Source organism: Bidens hawaiensis, unplaced genomic scaffold, assembly GCF_021521415.1.
Source record: "Bidens hawaiensis isolate Kalapana, Puna unplaced genomic scaffold, B.hawaiensis_p1.1 tig00020525_1, whole genome shotgun sequence".
NCBI lineage: Eukaryota > Viridiplantae > Streptophyta > Magnoliopsida > Asterales > Asteraceae > Bidens > Bidens hawaiensis.
Genome location: NW_027493140.1, coordinates 98,332 through 121,000, shown reverse-complemented (window position 1 = coordinate 121,000; position 22,669 = coordinate 98,332). Strand labels below are relative to the sequence as shown.

At 41.9% G+C, this 22,669-nt stretch overlaps 1 protein-coding gene across 1 annotated transcript; it reads right to left on the bottom strand.

Annotated features, from left to right (window-relative positions):
- Positions 1–926: 926 nt before the first annotated feature.
- On the bottom strand, positions 927–5,883 carry LOC143561052 (protein WVD2-like 7). The gene is made up of 7 exons (XM_077049208.1): positions 5,774–5,883; positions 2,649–3,380; positions 2,461–2,510; positions 1,958–2,017; positions 1,783–1,882; positions 1,564–1,674; positions 927–1,482 (listed from the first exon to the last, which is right to left on the bottom strand). The coding sequence occupies exons 1-7, from the start codon at positions 5,813–5,815 to the stop codon at positions 1,198–1,200; spliced, it is 1,380 nt and encodes a 459-aa protein (XP_076905323.1). The 5' UTR covers positions 5,816–5,883; the 3' UTR covers positions 927–1,197.
- Between the last annotated feature and the right edge of the window lie 16,786 nt (positions 5,884–22,669).

Genomic DNA, 22,669 nt, shown 5'->3' with positions numbered 1-22,669 from the left:
CATCTCATAGCACTGATCAACCTTCATCAAATATACGGTCTACAAATGTGATCTTATTTATCAGTTTTCTAGTTCTCATGAGTTAAAGTATGGTGTTAGACATGTTGAAGACAAGAAAGTGATCAAGAGATGATAAAAAGTTAAAAGGGCACATTGTTGGCAACTTTTTCTTTATTTTAGCCTTGTTGATCATAATGTTATTTTAAGCATTTTTATTTATGTTTATTTTTTCTTATCATTGATGTACTACTAGTTGGTTCTTGAAACTTGAAACACTTTGGTTTTTATAATTTTGTAATTTTGTCTGATTTTGGATATTGTTTAAAACAAGCTAACATGGAAGTAACATGTAGTGAATCAGTGATTGAGATATTTGTCCGGTTATCTTTGTCCTAGACAATTATGCCCTCATCTATCAAGAAATGTGTTGATCTAATAAAAAAAATATACAGATTCATTCGGGTAGCACGACATTAACTTAACAAGAAATTCACGGGGTTGTTAAGTTTCAGGTCGAATCTTCAAACACATTTAGCTACACATCTCGTGTTTGTGACAACTGCCATTGACACGTTTAACCCATTTATTTATTTAAATTGTATATATGTAATAACTTTTTAACAATTCGAGTACTCTTGTGCTAAAATTTTAGACGTTTAAACATAAATTTGCAGTTTAAAGTTAACCGTTTAAAAAAAATAAAAATTCTTTACCAGCGTTAAAACGAAAAATAAAAATTATGGGTTAAACGGGTCGTATGATTTTCAGGTTCTTGTCGTGTTCGATTTTGTATAAATTTTCCAGGTCGGTGCTGCTACGACCCGCCAACTACAAACACGAACCGTTTTGCAGTCTGCATTAGGGTCTCAATGTTTTTTAGCCCGGCAACCTTTAAACGCAACCCGTTTGCATTATTAAAACGCGTTAGAACTACTGGCCCTAGGCCCAACTATTATAGGACTGGGCCGGGCCAGGCCTAGGCCCAGTTTATAACGTTACATTGCAATCTAATTTTAGAAACTTTTATACGTTTTTAAACCTTTTTTACATCAAGTAATACTAGAAAGCATCATTTTACCTAGTTTTAATGTTCTCCCATACAAAGGGTACTTTAGTAATTTCCTAATTCGATCTACCATGTAGGTACAACAGCTTTATTCCCTTCATCCCTTGCAAACCATCACGTAAACAAACCGATCAAGTGGCGACACGGACCGGAAGGTAGCCCGTGTGAACTCCTTTCGTCTCTCTAGCTCGTGATCCTATAATTGCTTCATGTTGTTTTTGTTTCGGTAAATTCAAGTCCTTTTTCTTATCTTGCACTTTTCTAGAAGGTTCTGGAAGACGGCTTCGGTTGGTTACAGAAGTTGAAGAGCTCGGTCTCGGGTTGGTCAAGCTGGCATAATTTGATGGAACCTTTTTGGCGCTTGGAGCCATAGAAGCGGTTCGGGGTCTGTTCGGCGTCTTGCTAGACGATGTAACCTGTCATTTTCAATACATCAAATTAGATTATAGTTTCAACGAATGAAAAGACTGCTGAATTATAACTTATAATTCATATACCTTGTTGTGATCTAAAGAGCGAACGGATTCTTTGTAGAACGAAGGCATCGGTGTCGCTTTAAAGTTGAGATTTTTTCTGGACTGTGTCGTCTCTGCAGCAGCTCTTTTTTCCTGATAATTCAAATAAATGAATTAATAAACAGTTAAAAATCTCGTCCCAAAAAGAACACTTAAAAAATAAATAGTTTCAGTAAATTTCATATTAAATGTTTATCTTGCCTCTTTCCTCCATTCTGCTCTTTGATCACTCTTAAAATTGAAACCGGTAGCAGTTTGATTGGCATGTGGTTTACTCGGAGGAATAACAGTCGGTTTAGTCCTGTTAGTTAACAGAAAAAAATGATAAATAAATACTTTTTTTTTCATAAAGGGAAGTTTTTAAAAAAATTAGAACCTGTTGATGGTTTCTCGTGCCCGTTGAAGAGACTTCTCTGGTCTAGATTCTTTAACAATGCTGCAAAAAAAGCGTAACGTATGAACATGCAACTTGTATAACCATTAGAAGTAGGCTTGTAAATGAACCGTTCAGAGGTAAGTTCGTTAATGTTGTTTATTTAATAAATAACGGGACATTAACATAAGTTTTTGTTCATTTAGTAAAACGAATGAACATGAACACATGTATCATTCGTTCATTTAAGTTTGTTAATGTTCGTTCATTTACGTTCATTCATGTTCGTAAGTTTATATGTTTAAGCTCAGTTATGTTTGTTTATCTGTGTTCAGTCATGTTCATTTGTGTACGCCGTGAATCATTTGTTTACACTGTTACTGAACGAATGAACAGGCAAAATTCGACCATTTAATTGTTCGTGTTCGATCATTTGTTTGGTTAAAATTAAACGAACAAACACGAACATGCACCATTCATGTTCATTCACAGGCCAAATTGAGTACCTTTTATTTGGTGGAGGTAATTTCGCCTTCGGGAAACTTGTACTTGATTCCTAACAGAAGAAATTCATTCATTAACACTCACAAATAGTATGTCAATATCATAAATGATGCCATCATATGCAATGCGATTTATGTAACAACCTAATAGAGCAAGCGATAATATAGTTTAAAGATAATATTAAACTCACCTCTGATTTTGACGTTTTTCTTCCTGAGTATGATATGGCACTAGCAGGTCTAGTTGACTTCTTTACTTTCGGTGAACCTTTGATTTCCCTTGTTTTGGTTTTAGAAGTGACATTAGATGCTTCACTGGAAATGATTCTTGAAACCTGAGTAATATTGGTTTGGGCATTCGGTTTTGGCTTTGGATGTTTTGTTTCTGACACAACATCCACTGTTACAACCGAATCATAAAGGGTCACTTCTGTAATTTCTTCACTTTGGACCAAATTGACATTTGCAGTTTCCGTCTGATGTGTTTCTTCAAGCTTATAATGATCTGGATCACTTACTGTTTGGTCAACACGTAAACTTTCAATGTTTGGATTTACACATATCTCAACTTCGGTTTCTTTGTTATAACTGAAATGACCAGAACTATGAGGGCTCTCATCAAAGCAAGTAAAATGCTTGCTGTCATTGCCATTTTCTGATTCTTGTAAATCATGCAGATCATCATTTTCACTGGCAGGTAATTCTCTTTCATCTTTACTTTCGGAAGAGCTTTGTTTCAGAAGAGCTTTTCTTCTGAAATGAGCCTCGAAATACGCCTTTTTCTCGGTAACTGTACCTGGTTTTGAGTATTTCTCAACCTCTTCAAGATACCGATTATGTGAAAACGATGATCTTCTTTCCCATGATAACGATTCGGATTCAAATCTTCCAAATGAGATTGATCCAGAGTGCAAGAGGTCTGCCTGTCGAATTGAAGTGATTTCAAGAAATTGAGTTAGAAAATATGTCTGAAACTACTTAGTTTTTTTACATTAGCAAGTAACTATACTCAGTGTTGTAAAAATCGCGATTAGTCACCCGATTAATTGGTGATAAATTGCTAACCGGTAAGCTACCGATTTGATTTCACCTAATCGGACCAATAAATCGGTAGTCAGTCAAAGGCGGTCCAAATCGTTCAGGATTGGTCAAATCTGGTTCAAAATCTGTAAAATTGGTCAAAATCTTTTGAAGTATTTGGAAAAATATACTTATTAATCCAATTCAATTAATAAGTTTGAAAAATTATATATAAAATTTTAAAAAATTTCTATATATACATAGACATTTTATAGACCATCACTTGCGATTATCATTAATACACAATCTAATACTCAAGTTTATAGACAGTTACTTTCATGCAAGGTATCTCATACATGAGATCAGGCTTGTAAGCTTCGGCCAACATCATATACATACTTACATAGATCATATCTAGAGCAAATATAATCACTAATAAAATCTTCAATTATGCACAATTTATTCAATCAACATATTTGCCTTAAAAGGGGGAAAATCATCTAATAGCCTACCGAAATGTGAAATTAGTAGTGATATTCGATTTGATACAAAAAGCATAAAATACTAGAAACCTAACGAACTAATCTAATAACATCAACTATATGATTAAATCACAATTACAACTGCTATCAAATAACATTAATTATATGATTAAATCACAATCACAACTGAATGTTACATACATAGATGGCATCAAAAGCAAATCTAGTCACTATTCATCTTCGATTCAATCAATTATCAATTTAACAACCTCAATAGCAAACTGAACAAAACGCAGAATCCAAAACTAACACTAAAATCTAAGTCAATACAAAACGGTGACCACTAGAAACCTAACAAACTAATCAAATATCATCAATCACACGATTAAATCACAATCGCAACAAATAAGATCCAGTAATCCGAACATAAAACACGATCACCTAAAGATTAAAGTGAAGCAGTTCGTCGCTTCTTCATACGAAACGCGTAATTAACTGTGAAATTCGATTTAATACAAACCGTTAACTACTAGTAACCTAACGAACTAATCAAATAACATTAATCACACAATAAATCACAATCACAACAAATCAGATTACCTAAAAACTAAACCGAAGCAGTTTTTCACTTATTCACACGAATTAATGCGAAATCAACAGTAATATTCAATTCTATACAAACCAGTAACTACTTGAAACCTAACGAACTAATCAAATATCATCAATCACACAATTAAATCACAATATAAACAAATCAGATCACCTAAAAACTAAACCGAAGCAGTTCTTCACATCTTCATACAAAACGCGAAACTAACAATGAAATTCGATTCGATACAAACTGGTAACTACTAGAAACCTAACGAACTAATCAAATAAAATAACATCAACAGACAATTAAATCACAATAAAAACTAAACCGAAGCAGTTCTTCACATCTTCATACAAAATGCGAAACTAACAATGAAATTCGACTTGATACAAACCGGCAACTACTAGAAACCTAACGAACTAATCAAGTATCATCAACTACACAATTAAATCACAATATAAACAAATCAGATCACGTAAAACTAAACCGAAGCAGTTCTTCACTTCATACAAAATGCGAAAGTAACAATGAAATTCGACTCGATACAAACCTGTAACTACTAATAACCTAACAAACTAATCAAATAACATCAATCACACAATTAAATCACAGTATAAACAAATCAGATCACCTAAAAACTAAACCGAAGCAGTTCTTCACTTTTTCATACGAAATGCGAAACTAACAATGAAATTCGATTCGATACAAATCGGTAACTACTAGTAACTTAACAAACTAATCAAATAACATCAACTACACAAATAAATCACAATCGCAACAAATCAGATCACCTAAAACCTAAACCGAAGCAGTTTTTCACTTATTCACACGAATTAATGCGAAATCAACAGTAATATTCGATTCGATACAAACCGTTAACTACTAGTAACTTAACGAAAATAACATCAATCACACAACTAAATCACAATATATACAAATCAGATCACTTAAAACCTAAGCCGAAGCAGTTCTTCGCTTATTCACACGAATTAATACAAAATCAACAGTTAAATTCAATTTTACACAAAGCATTAACTACTAGAAACTTAACGAACTAATCAAATAACATCAACTACACAATTAAATCACAATCACAACAAATCAGATCAACCGAAGCAGTTATTCACTAATTAACACAAATCAACAGTAATATTCAATTTTAAACAAAGCGTTAACTACTAGAAACGTAACTAACTAATGAAACAACATCAGATCTAATTACCTGAAAGTTAAACCGCAACGGTTCTTCAATTTCACCAGCCATTACGAATTCAACTTCAAATCATAACCGCTGCAGTTAATAAACACAAAACGAGCATTAATTGATTAAATGGTTAGATATTTGTAAATTTGTAAGTAAATGAGTGATTTGAGAGGTGAAATGTTATTAATAAGTGTTGTGATTGAGAGGAAGTAAGAGTGAAGATAAGTATATGTGATTTCGCTGTTAGGGTTCTTTGCTTGGAAGATGAGTATGTGTGTGTGTGTGTGTGTGTTGGTGTGTGATGGAAGCGGTAGATTTGGAAGGAAGACTGAACGTGAAATAATAATAATAATAATAATAATAATAATATTAAGGGAGCTAGTGAGTGAATAAAAAGGTTACCATCATTACATCACCTGCTCTTTTTGTTGCCTTTGATTTTCATGTCTTGTTTTTTTTTAATATGTCGGGATATACTCGTCAAAAACTTTCATATAAGGTCAACGTTTGTGAAAAGTTGACTAAAGATATGATAGTGCGGTGAGATAGAACGCGTTCAGTTTAAATATCTAACTAGTGAACGTCATCTACTCGTCTAATTTCTCATCATCATCTGGTGTCGCCGAAACTAAATGATCGAGACAAAAACTGAATCTGCATTACATGAAAAACCAAATCTGTTTCTTAATACAAATCTGAAGCGGTAGATTTGGAAGGAAGACTGAACGTGAAACATTGTATCCTTTTAAAAGTCATTTGAATGACTAATGGCTACTGGTCTACTTGATCATTTCAGTTTAATTAGTATGAAATTGTATGGTGTTAGCCTAACACTTAATGGAAGCTCGTACAGTAGTTTGTCCTATCAGTTGGCGACCCGAAGACCATCCTCAAGAAGATACCTGCATGGGTGATAAAACTTCTTTGGCCAACTTGGAACCTTTTATTTCATTTTTTTACTTTTCTTGTCTCATATAATATAAGACTTGAACTCAATCCTTCTATTAATTGAAATTTTGAATATCTCAACTCAATTACTTGTGCAGCGGAACAGGGATTGGTGCATATTTTGCTAAATTATATAACAATAAAAAAATAAACATAAATATCAAACTAAATATGAAATATGAATTCAAAATTTGGTATTTATTTGATATAGTCATGTGTTTTTAATCGGTCTTTATATTTTGTTACTATGGTGTATATTGTAAGTTTCAAACTTATTTGTCTATAATGGCAATCGTGACTAAATACAATACAATCTTATGATTGTGACATGGTATACGTTTTACTCTAATACGATCCCTACTCTAATCAAAAGACGAAAGACACCTGTCGAAAATTCAAACTTTAATAGGGCGAGGGGGCATTAAATAAAAAAGGCTAATAGATTTGTGACGTCGAATGCGACATTAGAACATTAAAGTGTGCGTTGAAAAGTGCCTCAAAATATGTCAATAAAGCTTGAGTATGGCATGTTCGTCAATTGGGCTAATTAATCGCTTACTTTTAAGTATTCATCTTTCAGATAATAGAAAGTGTACGCATGTAAGATTGATAAGTTGTTAAATGGTTACGTCAGTTTTATGGTTTAGCTAGTGAATGCCTCTCTATCTACATTGCGGTGACGTGATGGTACTAAAAGCCCCTCCATAAATTTGGTCTTGAGTTTCGGGTTTAGAGGTTAGGTTTGGAAATGAGGGGTTCATATAGTAGTGACGGTTGACATCTCATAAGAAGACTAGTTCGGTTAATGGTTAGTAAGGGTATTCCAATAAAAATGATTTGATTCAATGCATTTGTGTTTTCTAAAAGAAAAGTTTTAAATATTAAATGCTACATTTAAAAAGATTTGACCCTTAATGCCAAAAAGATATAGTAAATGGTACTTTAATGATAATAACAATACTATTGTTGCCGTTTGTGTGGCTATGAGTTGACGATTTTGACCCTTGCTTTTGGGTTGATCTTATCTTCTAATAATATGGTTCTAATTTATAAAGTCGGCATAACGATTTTAAAGGACGATTTTACCCCTATGAAGCCAACATCAAGATATCTGGGACCATACTATAAACCCGCTACCATAATAATTTCATCAATAATTCTACACAAATCCAGTTCATAACAAAATTAATATATTTTTTCCTCTTTTTGGTCTTGATATCCATATAATATATGCTGAGTCATAGTTTGAATAAAAGTGTGAATTGAATGGAGTTTAGAAAATATAAAGATATTTATTTAGCCTAACAAGGTTAGAAATAAAGAGGTTTTTAGAATATTGTGTATTATTTTTTTTTGATACACCGGTAGAAATCATAAAATAAGATTTGCTTGAGATGAATGGATTATAAATATTCTCCTTCTCTCCTATTGATGTAAATACTATTTTGGGTCCGTCTAGTTTGTTCGGAGCCCATTATTTTTATATCATCATAACTTTTAGTGTGTGTGTGTGATTTCATGTTTCTACTAAAATTACCCAATTATTTTTGGCTATCAAATATATGATAAAATGATTACTTTTGTAGCGATTATAAACAACAAATCTTTTTATTGAAATGATGTTAAAAAAATGTGTTTGAAATCTTGAAAGATAACAATCATGATTAATGGATTTAAAATGGAAACATCCAAGGTCAACAATGTGAGTTCGTTTATATGTTACTTTCATAGAACTCAGATTTGTGTGATATATAGAAAATTTAATTATTATCCAAATTAATTGAATATTATATTTAATATGTTCAATGTTTTACATATAATTTGAATCCAAGCATATATAGTGATCCTTATAATTTAGTGAATTTGATTGAACACCGAGGTACTAAATGAGGATGTATATGTGGAGTCGGTATCTGACATAATAGTCGATGCTGGAGAAGCATTGGGTTTCAGGCTTCAGGGTTACAGATCAAAAGGATAGCATTTGTGCAAGGTTTATTGAGGAATAAAAGTACATTGGTTAATACTCATTGGTTGGTGGAAACTAGAGAAGCAAACGGGCAAGCGTTGACTGGGATTCGGGTTGCAAATTAACAAGTTTATTTTCGTTAATCTTCCTTTATAAGTTTCATGTTCATTCGCTTTAGTTGTTGGTTGTAGCTTGTTAAAACTTTTATTGTATTTTTTGAGTTTCCTGTTTCTCGCTTGAGCTTTGTTTTCTTTTTTTTTTCATATAAATTGGCTTTTATAAAAAGTTGTACAATGAGTTTGCAATTATAAAACTTTGTAATATGAATCTAATGTACTATTATTGAAGTTTAGTGGACACTGGATTGTTGGGTCGAAATTAAATTCCAAAAAAATATAGTACAATTCATTAATGCACATATAAGTAGGAAAAAAAGCAATGAATGTAGTATTAATAGGTTTGATAACAATATCTCATCAACTTTGGAGGGTGGTGTTTTGGTATAGTGAAAACAGCACTTCATGTGATGTTCCATTTAATCATCCAATAAACGATCATTGGTGTTGTACTCGTTAAAACCGTGAAAATTGTTTGCCTCGTGGTTCGTGAGATCTACGTTATAGAAGATAAGAACATCACGTTTAATTGTTAAATCGTTCTATACTAAACGTCTAAACCCTTATGTTCTTATCTTCTGTGTGTGTATGCATTCTTTTACATGAATAGTTATATATACGTAAAACATAATCAATTTATTTTAACTTAAAATGGGTCAAATTAATGTCAACCGTAAATATTTCTACAATGTTTAAATTCACGTGTCTAACACAATTTCATATTTGAAGAAACACTAAGTGACCCCGGGCAGATTATAGGTAATCTGGGGGCTAAGTAATGTTTCCCACGAAGGTTAGGTTCAGCAGAGTAAGTTGTACTTCAGGGAACCTGCAAAACAGACACCGTAAGCTCGTCACTGAGAAGGGGGGGGGGTTCCTCCTTGTGACCACCCTCCGGCGTGAGAATCAGTCTATATTGCTCTTTGAATATAAAAGTATATGAATACTATTAGAGCAGTTATCAAGTAAGTTATACGAGATAGTAGATGATGAAATGATAATACCATTTGCTGTCTTTTATAGCCGAAGGTGGGTTTCCAAGGGGTTTAGCCGGCCCAACACGCTACCAACTGTAACCTATGCACGTGCCCTACCTGTGAGTGGTGGATAGGTAGCGGCTGACACAGAGCAGGCGTGCCGTGCACTCTTCGTCTTCTACCAACTGCAGGCTAGACACGTGGTCTGGCAGGAGTTGGTGGGCAGGCGGCGGCTATTGGTCACAGTGCTGTGGCGTGCTGTCTGCCACGCTGCTGTCAGTGAGCTGTCGCATTCTTGGTCAGATCTTTTGTCTTTACCTCGTCAGGTATCACGCAAAAGATCCTCCATACGGACTGGCCCATTTTGGCGGGAGTTTTCCCCCTCCCGCCTTTGCTCATTCTTTCAGGTGACACTGAATATTTGTAAGTGTTAAGCCTTATGCGTGTAGCTATGCTGTGCGGGTAGCCTTCCCTGATGGCTTGTATCCGCAACTGCGGGAACAGGCGGGTTACTTTACCATTGGGAGGCTTTTCCCTGCGTATGCAGCTTGCATACTGCGCGTAGGCTTCTCTGAGCATGGTGGGTCCTGCGGGAGTAGATGGTCTTTGCGCAGACATCCCTGTTCAAGGTGAGTCATGCGGGACCAACTGAGCCCTGCTGGGACCTACCTCTTCAAGTCCCCCCAGTCCAATGTTCTTCTCACGAATGTCTAATAAAGTGAGGTGAATTTTTGGACTTAAGCAAAGGGTTTTGAAAAGGGGTTTTTGTAAGGTTTTCCATGGGGGTTCTTCCCGCGGAAGTCCTTGTCACTTGCAGAAATTCCCGAGTTTCCTGCTTGGTCTTTGGGTATGATGCGGGTAGGTCTGTAACCTCCTCGCAAGTCAGGAGCATTGAGTCTTAGTTGTGCGGATTCTCCCTGTGGTTCTGGTAGTTTTTGAACATAGTGATCAATTATGTTTAAACCACCAATTCCATCTTGGAGCCTCAAACAACGTAGTACTCGATGTTCCCGCAATGCGGGGATATTATTTCCGTTTTCACAAGCATTGCCCAGAAGATCCTTCCTGGTTTCAATTCTCAGCGGGTGCTAGGTATGTGAAGGGTTTTGCCTTTACACTGTACCTGCGTCCGTCTTACGGTTACTTTACTTCCAAGGTATTCCTGGCGTCCATTCCCAGCGGGTGCTAGGTATGTGAAGGGTTTTGCCTTTACACTGTACCCACACCCGTCTTATGGTTACTTGGTTGCCAAATATTTTGGCTTCAATTCCCTGCGGGTGTTAGGTATGTGAAGGGTTTTGCCTTTACACTGTACCCACACCCGGCTTATGGTTACTTGTTTGCCAAGGTAAGGGGTATTTTCCCGCTTACTTTTTTGAACCTTAGTCTTCAAATTTTTAAATTTTGAAATTTGAAGAGTTGGATGGATAACAACCCAATACCTCAAACGTCGTGCGACGGTTTCTTCTGACTGTGTCAGGACGTGCCAGAAGTTATGGCGACATGACATTATGTGGTCATTCCAGTTGCTTTTTCAGGCGCGTGGGCACGGGATTTCGGGCGCGTAGCCGCGAAATCTCTGGCACACGTCCTTTTTGACAGCTGTTGCCAGTTTGCTTTTGCCACGCGTCATAGTTTCATTGCACCTTTGATTTCTCTCTCTTCCGTATTAAATTCATCGCATTAATTGCGATTGCTATATAAAGGGGGAGAAGGTTATTTGCAATTCACACTTTCCACTTTCATCTCTTCTTCTCCAGTAATTTCCGGCGAATTTCTCTTTTTCAGTAAAGCATTGCTCTGAAATCTCCTTTCTTCCACCATGTCTTCTCACGATGCTGATGATCAGAAGACTGCTGGCGAATGCCAGTGTTATCTTCCTGTCGAGCTGTACCAGTATATCGTCAGGAAGTTCATGCTCGAGTCTCTCGAGCCTGAGTTTCCTGAGCCCCACCATACTGTGTACGATGCCCCTAGTGGCAAGATCGGGGTTTATGCTGCATTCTTTGTCTACGGGAACCTTAGGTTTCCGTTGACAAAGTTTGTGTACCGTGTCCTAGAGAGGCACGGTGTGCACCTGACAGAGGTGCACCCCATGGCCATTGCCAAGGTCCGGCATTTTGAGTGGGTGTGCCGGATACTGGGCCTTGAGCCCCTTGTTGACCGCCTGATGACCTTCTATACTTGGAGGTGCATCCAAGGGTGGTACACTCTTACAACCCGTATCAAGGGTTTAAAGATTTGTACCACCGAGCGGAGTCTTCGCTCATGGAGAAGAGAGTTCTTCTTTATATCCGCTCGAGCCATCCCCATTGCCATGAAGTTCAAGAATGGCCAGCCGCTTCCGAACCTTCCCGCCATCAACTACGAGGAGGCGGAATGGTTCGCGAAGATATCCCGGGTCCAGTCCCCGGTTTTCCGTTTTCCGGAGTCGGCGATGGTGATGCTGGGGATGAGCCGGGTGTGGAAGGCGGCGAATGCGGATAAGGTTCCGATCGTCCTTGAATATGGTTCGAACTCTACCCCTTATGGTATGTCTTGTTTCTTTTTTGCTGACTACGATTTTTTCTAACTTTCTTGTTGATTTCAGAGGGTAACGATCTTCAGTCGCTCCTGAATCCGCGGGAGGAAGATGGTCCTGCGCGGATGGGTACTCGTGCTCTGGACGAGAACGAGTTGCCCATCTTAGAGCAGACTGCGGGTCGGTTCGTGGAGGTTTACCCGCCAGGCCAAGAGATCCTGAGCCACCGACGGCCAGGTAAGCCTATCTTCTACCCTGAACCTCTCAATGCTGTGCCTGCTGCTGGAGTTCATGACATTTCTTCTTCTGAGGAATCCGCAGAAGGTCCTCCACTGGTGCGGAAGAAAAAGGCTGCCGTCGGGAAAGGCAAGGAGAAGGTGGCCTCTACGGCCGACCCGGTAGTCCTATCTGACTCGGAGTCAGATAATGCGGAGGTGGCGGGGAAGCCCGGTGGTGAGGAGACCACCGCTCCGGAGGCTGCAGGTGTTACCTCCGGGGAGGCAGCGACGACGACGGTTACCGGTGTCAAGAGGCCGGCTCCATCGGGTTCGCCCCCGCTCGTCCGTGCGTTCAAGCTCAAGAAACCCCGTAAGTACCCCCATAATTGTTGTCTAGATTTGTTGTTTCAAATAAATTTTTCTAACACTTTTGCTTGTGTAGGTGTGGATGTTGACGCATTCCAGGGTGGAGTTGGAGTAAGTATTCCCCCGCCAATGACGGTAGGCTCGGTCAGCCTTCCCGAGGCGTCGACCCAGGCGTCTACGCTTGCTTCCGCTGGTTCCAGCCTTCCTGAGGCTGTTCCAGCTGAGAAGGTGTCTCCGCCGGCCGTGAGTGCAATTTTTACAGCATCTTTCACGGAGCCGGCGGTTACTGTTGCTGAGGAGACGGCGCCAACAATGGCTACCACGGCGGCTGCCACTATACCTGCGCCAGCGGCACCGACGGCCGGACCATCAGGTACGCGCCGGGCTTCCCGCCGATCTACGCCACCTTCCCGTCTGCCTGACCTGTTGGATGGATTTCCTTTAGGTTCAGGTGATGGGTTTGGCGGCTATCGGCCTGTTATTGACCCTACAGGTACGTAGGGTTCTTTTTTCTTTGTATATTTTTGTCATCTTTTCCTAACTGCCTTTGTTTCTTTTGCAGTGTCGGATTCCAATGAAGTGTATGTTCCAAGATGGAACATACGCCGAGGAACAACCCTTCGCACCCCTGTGGAGTGCGTGGACTGGGCTCGCCACGCTGCTCCTCATGATGCGTTGGGGGAAGCCATGGCTAGCTACCAAGAGGGTAGGCTAACCAATGAGCTTCGGGTTCTCCAGGCCCGAACGCAGCCCCGCGTCGAGCTGCTTTGTCGTGAAAACGACAAGTTAAAAGCGGCTCGCGCCAAAGATGTATCTGAAGCGCGGGCTCTTCGGGAGGAGAACCGGCAGTTGGCCGCTGCCGCAGCCGAGAAGGAGAAGGCATTCAAGGCCCTCGAGGTTGAAGTCCAGGCGCGACTCGAGGCCCGCTCCAAGGCTGCCCAAGCTGTGAATGAACAGCTTCGGCTGGCCAAGGAGACTGCGCGAAACTCAACTGAGAGGGCTGCCAAGGCTGAAGCTGTTGCTGAGCCACTTCGCGAAGAGAATGAGCAGCTTAAATGCAAATTAAAGGCTCTTCAGCATGCTCATGACGCCTTGGCAATGGAAGATGCCAAGAAGCTGCAGGAGATCCTTGACCAGAGGGGGATGCTTGACCGTACTGAAAGGAAACTCAAAAGCGTCGAAGAAGCTGCCGCCAAGGAAGTTCAACTTGCCAACCTTGATAAAAGCAGAGCTGAACGTGCTTACAAAGAAAGTCAAGCTACCCTCCAATGGCTGCTTCAAAAAGCGTTGCCTGAGGTATCTTTATCTTTTTCTTTACGCTTTCCGCTCGTAATTAGAAAATGTTCTAACTTGTAATTTTCTTTTGTAGGTTGTGCGTCGGGTCCTTTCAGAGACCTCTTACGACGATGCAATGAGCGCAGCCCTCAACGCTTCTCATGAGGATGGGCAGAAGACTGGCTTCCTGCTTGGTCTAGGGTTTGCTGAGAGAGGCTTTCCGCCCTCCAACTTCCCTTTATTTAATGTTAATACTGAAGCTGCTTATGACCAAGCTGTGAATCAGTACGCTGCCTTCCCGCATCCAGTGGTGGAGAAGGTGAATGAAGCTGCTGCTGCTGATGATGGGCTAAGCATCCTTAAGGCTTTCCTTGGGCAGCCGCGCTCTGACGGTGCTGGTCCAAGCGGAGGTGGCCCTGAAGCCTGATCTTGAAGATCCCTTCACACTGCTAGGATAGACAGCCTTGTATAGATTTCTTTTAGGCGGGTAGTTATCCAGCCATTCTTGTAATTGATTGTGAAATATTAATCTCTTTGCGTATAAGATTGTTATTTCCTTCCTTGGGTTCTTTGCTTTATAAACTTATGACTTGCATACTTAGTTTAAATTAGCAATTTCCCAAGTGTTTAGAATAAGAACCTTTGAACGTGGTTGATGATGGGTTAAAGTTTCGCCTCCTCCTTCGTGATTGTGCGGGTAAAACCGTCACTTGCACTTGGTAGGATGGCTAATCTTTACCCTCTATCTGACCTGCGTGTAGGTTTTCCTTTTCAAAATTTCTAAGGCATTAAGTTAAACCTTTGAACGTGGTTGATAATGGACTAAAGTTTTCGCTCCCTCTTTCGTGATTGTGCGGGTGTAACCGTCACTTGCACTTAGTAGGATGGCTTTAACTTTAGACCTATATCTGACCTGCGTGTAGGTTTTTCTTATCCTTTTTTAAGTGTTCATAAGTTAACCTTTTAACGTGGTAGACGGTAAGTTGAGTTTGGCTTCCTTGTTCGTGATTGTGCGGGTAAGACCGTCACTTGCACTTACAAGGATGGCTAAACTTTCCCTACATCTGACCTGCGTGTAGGTTTTCCTTAGAACTTTAACATTTTGGCGTTGTGTTTATGCGGGTATTGCCGCCTTCCACACGCAACTACTTCTTCCCGTAAGGGAAGTTCATAGGTTACAAGCTATTAATACATCATGAAAGGAGAATCATTTCCATTAGAAGTGGCTCTAGGCCTTTTCTTTACAAGTTGGAATTGATCTACATATAACATTTGCGTAATTGAGCTCCATTCCATGTTCTAGGGATGGGAGTGCCATCGAGCCTTTCGAGCCGGTACGCGCCCTTTCCCAGAACTTCTTTGATAATGTATGGCCCTTCCCAAATCGGGGCCAACTTTCCTGGGCGTTGTTGGTTCGAAGCCTCGTTGTTACGCAGTATGTAGTCTCCTTCCTTGAAGTTGCAGAGTTTTACCCGCGTGTTGTAGTATTTTTGCATTTGTCGTTTGTAGTTTTCTTCACGCACGGCGGCTAAGTCTCTGCGCTCTTCGGTTAGCATAAGGTCTAACCGTCTTTCCGCATCATTGTCTTCTGGTTGGATTAAGACCCTTGGTGAGGGTAAACCGATTTCGACTGGGATCATGGCTTCAGTGCCATAAGTGAGACTGAACGGGGTTTCTCCCGTACTGGTCTTCTTCAGCGTTCTGTTTGCCCAAAGGACGTGTGGAAGCTCGTCCACCCAACCGGATCTATGTTCCAAGAGTCTTCTCTTTATGCCTTCGACGATGCTCTTATTTGCTCTTTCCACCTCACCGTTACCTTGCGGGTGTGCCACTGAGGTAAAGGTGTGGGTGATTTGAAGTTCTTTCAGCCACTGCTGTAGCTTCTTGTCAGCAAAGTTGGTGCCATTGTCGCTTACCAAATTCTGTGGAAGTCCAAAACGACAAATAATAAATTCCCAAATAAATTTTTTGATATGCTTTGCGGTTGTTTGGGCTAAAGGTTTCGCTTCTATCCATTTGGTGAAGTAGTCAATGGCTACCACTAGGAACTGAACATTCCCAGCTGCTGTTGGAAATGGGCCTGTCACGTCAATGGCCCACTTCTGAAATGGCCACGAGGAAGTGACAGGAACAAGTTCATTTTTCGGGCGATGCGTGTTGGGTGCGTAAAGCTGGCAAGATCTGCATTTTCTGATGTATGCCAACGCGTCCATATGCATCCCCGGCCAGAAGTATCCCGCGTTGTTTAGCTTGGCTACCACAGCGCGGGGGCTTGCGTGTACTCCACAGATGCCTTCGTGAACCTCCCTTAGGAGGTAGTCAGCATCTTGGTTGTCCACGCATCTTAACAATGGGCCAAGAAAGTTACGTCTGTAAAGGGTGTCATTGACCATCTGATAATTCAGTGCTTTACAGCGTAGTTTTCTTGCCTGTGACTTCGACTCTGGTAACGTTCCTGCTTCAAGGTATTTTATTATTGGGGTCATCCATGTTTCTGTACCGGTTTGGATGACACAAATTTCCTTGTGCGGGACTGATGGTGTTTCGAGGAGTTCCACGCGGATGTCCTTTCCCAAGTGGGTGAAGGCCAGTGATGCAAGCTTGCTTAACGCATCCGCAGATTTGTTTTCGCTGCGCTTGACGTGTATCACTTTACAATCATTAAAATCGCGCATGATGGCCTTGGCTTGGGCAAGGTACAGGGCCATTGTGTCGTTCACAGCCGTGTACGTCCCGTTTATTTGGTTTGCCACTAGCATGGAATCAACGTGGGCTTCCAAATTTTTTACACCCATCTTTCGCGCAATCCTCAATCCGGCCAGGAATGCTTCATATTCAGCTTCGTTATTCGTACTTGGAAAATCCAGCCGAATAGCATAAGTATATTCCTGGCCTGCTGGATTTGTTAATTTTAACCCTGCGCCTGAACCCTCGTTACTAGCTGCTCCATCAGTGTAGAGTCGCCAGACTTCATCGATTTCGTGTGCTGGGGAGGGTTGAACCTCCTCCTGGCACTCTTTCTCCCGTGAAGCGGGGACTTCTGCAATAAAATCAGCCAGGACCTGACCTTTAATGGCTGGTCTCGGCTTGTATTGAATCGCATATTCTCCCAATTCAATTGCCCATTTGGCTAGACGTCCCGATAACTCGGGTTTGCCTAGAACATTTGAGAGTTTGAAGTTGGTGAGAATAGTGATTGGGTGACCCTGGAAATATCGTCTCAACCTGCGTGACGCGTGTATAAGTGCCAAGACCAGTTTTTCCAGGGTAGAGTACCGGGTTTCCGCGTCTGCCAGCACGCGGCTAACATAATAGATTGGCATCTGGATGCCTTTTTGTTCTACAAGCAGGACTGCCCCGGTTGCTCTATCTGTTGCGGAGAGGTATAGGATTAACTCCTCCCCCGCTTGTGGTGCTGTGAGTGTTGGGAGTTCGATCAGGCGTGATCGAATCTCCTGAAAAGCTGCTTCCGCTTCTGGTGTCCAGCGGAAGTGCGTTTTCTTTAAACAATTTCTTAGCGTTGACACAAAAGGGAACGACCTATCCGCATGGTTTGCCAAAAAGCGGTTAAGCGCGACTAGTCGTCCATTAAGTGTTTGAGCCTGTTTTATGGTGGTAGGTGATTCCATTTTGACAATGGCTTCGACCTTTTCAGGGTTCGCTCTGAAGCCATCTTTAGTAATAATGACTCCTAAGAACTTCCCTTCTTCCACCCCAAATGAACACTTGCTCGGGTTGGGCTTCATGTTTATCTTTCTGAGCGTGTTGAAAGTTTCCTCAATGTCTTTCAACATCGCCTCTGGCTCGGGGCTTTTGATGACCAAATCATCCATATAGACTTCCAAGTTTCTCCCAATTTGGGCGTGAAACTCTTTGTCCATTAGTCGTTGGTACGTGGACCCCGCGTTCTTAAGTCCGAATGGCATCATTTTATAACAAAATGTGCCATCGGGCGTCCGAAAGGCGGTTTTGTCCTGGTCATCTACAGCCATGTGGATTTGATGGTACCCCTTATACGCATCCAAGAAGCATTTAAGGCGAAATGGTGCCACCGAATCCACCTTGAGATCAATTTCTGGCAACGGATAACAATCTTTGGGGCATGCTTTATTCAAATCTTTGAAATCTATGCACATGCGCCATTGTTTGTTATTCTTCGGTACCATTACGGGATTTGCAACCCATGTTTGATATTTGCTGACGCGCACGATGCCCGCATCAAGGAGTTCCTTGACTTGGGTTCTGCACGCGTTGGTTTGCTCGGGCCCCATTACTCTGCGCTTTTGTACGATCGGCGTAACGGCCGGATCGCATTTGAGCTTATGCTCTGCCTTTCCCCGGGGTACACCAGTCATGTCGGCTGGTGTCCACGCGAAGATGTCTGCGTTTCGCTGCAGTAAGCGCTTGAGTAAGGTGCGTGTTGGATCGACAATTGTCGGGCCAATGGTAACGGCCTGATCGGGATATTTCCCATTGAATGCCCACTGTTCAGGTTCAGTGATGGTTTGTTTGGCCATCTTCGGTTTGGGTTTAGAGGAGACAGATGCGATGCATACCTGGGGAATGCCCGTGATCATCGCTACGCCTTCAGTTGTTGGCCATCCCATCATGCCGTGGACTGAGGATACCACGGCGTTGAATCTTGCCATCCCGTCTCTCCCGAATAGGATGTCGTACGTATGATGTGGTTTTTTCATCACAACAAAATCCACATCCTCCGTGCGCGAGTAATTCCCATCGGTGAGAGTGACGGGGAAAGATAGGATGCCCAAGGGAGTGTTCATGCTGCCGTCAAACCCTTCCATTGAAGCGTAGACCGTCTCCAGGCGTTCCTTGTCTTCATCATCGAGCTTGTCGAAGAACTGCCTGTACATCACTGTCGACGATGCGCCATTGTCAACGAGGGTGCGGGAGGTGATGTAGTGCCCCAGCTGGCTTTTAATGATAATGGGGCCTTCTTTGTTTGGGCCTCCCGGCACTCGCGGGAAGCGCACTTCTGCTTCCTTCCATGCGCATGGTTCGGTCATCGGTCTCTTTCTTCCTCTGATCTTACCATGGACCATGTTGATGCTGATGTCGACGGGCTTTCGTCCGTTACCCCTGTACCTGTTGTCGTTCCTTCCTCCCTTCTTGATAGATGCCACGAGGTGTGCGAGCCTCCCATCCTTGACGAATGTCTCGACGATGTCCCTCAAGGATGTGCACTCCTCAGTGCTATGGCCCTTTGTCCCATGGAAGTCACAAGACTTGCTCTGATCCGCATTGGGTTTCTGTCGGATCGCTGGGGCTTTTGGCCATGGCAGTTTTTCCGTGGCAAATATCTCCGTGACGCTCTTGGTGAGTGGCGTCCAACGGTTTTTCCGGTTCGAAGGGTGCGTGTTGTCCCTTCCGCCAACCAGAGGGCGAGAGCTTGAGGGGGTGTCAAAGTTTATCCTTGACTGCCAAATACCTTGCCGCCTCTTTTTGTTTAGCCGGGCGGTTCTCACATTGTTCTCCCTTGTCCTCTGTGTGTAGAGGTTTGTATTCTGGGGGAGATCTCTTCCCAGCTGTTTCTCCGTTTCGGCGAAGCGCTTGGCTGCCGTCATTATGGCATCCCATGTGGATGGCATGCCGTCTTTACCCGTCAGAGTGCGGATAAGTTCTGGGTACTCAGCGCCCTGAATAAAAGCGGCGCGAACGAGGTCTTCGCTGATGTTGCCCAGACTCAGCTTCTTGGAGTTGAAGCGGGTGATGAAGTCCAGTAAGGATTCATCCTCTTCTCTCACACAGTTGAGGATCGTCCACTGCTCCTCAGTGTGCTTCCTCTGTTGACTAAACTGTTGACTGAACTTGTTCTGGAAGTCTGCCCAGTCATAAATGTGGTGGACCGGTAAACGGTCGAACCATGCCCTGGCTGCTCCTACCAGAGTCATCTGGAACATGTAGCACCACGTGGGTTCCGTCCAGTTACTGACGGTTGCCCCCGCAATGAACCTGTTCAGATGGTCATCTGGGTCGGATAGACCATCGTATGTGCCAATGTTGGACATTTGTTTGGCACTCCTCGGGGCGATTGCTTCTGCAATGTCCCTTGCAAATTTTGACCTTCCTGCGTTTGTGGCAGTAGGTCTAAAGGCCTTGGAGAAGTCACGCGAGCTTTTTTCCGTGACTGGTTGGAATGCTTCCCCAAAATTCCTTTTTGGCTGGGGATCCGTTTCCTTACGCTTCCCTTTCACCCTATGGCGAGGGTTCGTGTCGGTGTCGGAGTCTTCCCTCTCGTCGTCCGAGTGCTCGTACTCACTACTCATGTTGAGGTGCTGGCGAGTACTACCGAATTCTTCAGCTTGTTGGACTGAACGCAAGCGTTCGTCCAACTCAGCCTGAAATTCTCGTTGACGTGCCTCGGCCCATGCCTTCACTTGATCAAGTGTTTGGCGAGGGGCTCGAGTTCGTTTTTCCAGCTGGGTATCAGTGAATCCCAGTGGAATATTTACTCCACTTGCCCCTACATGAGTGACTGGGGTAGTGTTCGTAAAATGTACTTCACTTGCCCCAGCTTGGGTGGCTGGGGTAGTGTTTGTAAACATTGTGTTGCCGGTGTTTACCCCAGTGGCTGGGGTTGTGGTTACCGGAATTTCTCTAGTCATCTTGGAAGTTTTGAAAAACTGGAGAAAGATGTAGTTCTAGCTTTATGCACGGATGGCGCCAATGAAGAAACACTAAGTGACCCCGGGCAGATTATAGGTAATCTGGGGGCTAAGTAATGTTTCCCACGAAGGTTAGGTTCAGCAGAGTAAGTTGTACTTCAGGGAACCTGCAAAACAGACACCGTAAGCTCGTCACTGAGAAGGGGGGGGGTTCCTCCTTGTGACCACCCTCCGGCGTGAGAATCAGTCTATATTGCTCTTTGAATATAAAAGTATATGAATACTATTAGAGCAGTTATCAAGTAAGTTATACGAGATAGTAGATGATGAAATGATAATACCATTTGCTGTCTTTTATAGCCGAAGGTGGGTTTCCAAGGGGTTTAGCCGGCCCAACACGCTACCAACTGTAACCTATGCACGTGCCCTACCTGTGAGTGGTGGATAGGTAGCGGCTGACACAGAGCAGGCGTGCCGTGCACTCTTCGTCTTCTACCAACTGCAGGCTAGGCACGTGGTCTGGCAGGAGTTGGTGGGCAGGCGGCGGCTATTGGTCACAGTGCTGTGGCGTGCTGTCTGCCACGCTGCTGTCAGTGAGCTGTCGCATTCTTGGTCAGATCTTTTGTCTTTACCTCGTCAGGTATCACGCAAAAGATCCTCCATACGGACTGGCCCATTTTGGCGGGAGTTTTCCCCCTCCCGCCTTTGCTCATTCTTTCAGGTGACACTGAATATTTGTAAGTGTTAAGCCTTATGCGTGTAGCTATGCTGTGCGGGTAGCCTTCCCTGATGGCTTGTATCCGCAACTGCGGGAACAGGCGGGTTACTTTACCATTGGGAGGCTTTTCCCTGCGTATGCAGCTTGCATACTGCGCGTAGGCTTCTCTGAGCATGGTGGGTCCTGCGGGAGTAGATGGTCTTTGCGCAGACATCCCTGTTCAAGGTGAGTCATGCGGGACCAACTGAGCCCTGCTGGGACCTACCTCTTCAATATTCTAGTGCATATCAATACTTATACTATGTTCAGATTTATATCAATATTTCTACTATGTTCAGATTCACTTGTTTAACACCAGTGTGTTTGAAAGAGTATGTTTGCCATACACTCAATATAGTTGCCCATGTGACAGGAGTCATAGGACTCTTGTCTTTATGCTCCATTTGTGGTCTTCAACTCTTTATACTCCCATATGCCATCACATGACCCCACATGCTTACGACCTTCTTTAATACATGTATAATTTTTTTAATTAACATACTTTTATTTTTAGTTCACACGTATAAATAATCTCAATGAAAAAGTAAAAAATGTCATGTGAAATAAATAAATAAAGTTGCTAAGGCATAGATTAGGTTTGAGAACATATTATACTAGAAAACTTATATTGTATAGGTGATCAATACCCTATTATTTAACAATATTAGACAACTCATAGCTTATATTGTATAGGTAACATGTGAGTATGTGACATCTCAAAGGTTATGGTTGAAACATCAAATGTACCCTAACTATGCTTGAAATGTAATGTTTACTCTTTTATAACTAAAAGATAAAACAGTTTAATTTACTACACGATCTCAAGAAGAACATAGAAGCGGATGGAGATGCAATGGGGAAGGGTGGAGAGGGGAAGCGTGGAACGAGTAGTGTGGCTGTGGCGGTGGAGCAGGGTACCATGCAAGTATTACGCCAGGCCTAAGATGTGTTAAGATCATGTGAGTGTGAGAAGTTTTGTAATTATTAATTATTCATTGTCATTAATGATATATATATAAAAACAATATCCACTTTGGGAGCAATACTGGGCACGGGTAACTTCCGTCTCGTTAATATTTAGATCTTAATGTCCGAAAATAAAAATAAAAACAAAAAGCCTACGTATTTAGTGTTTTTTTTT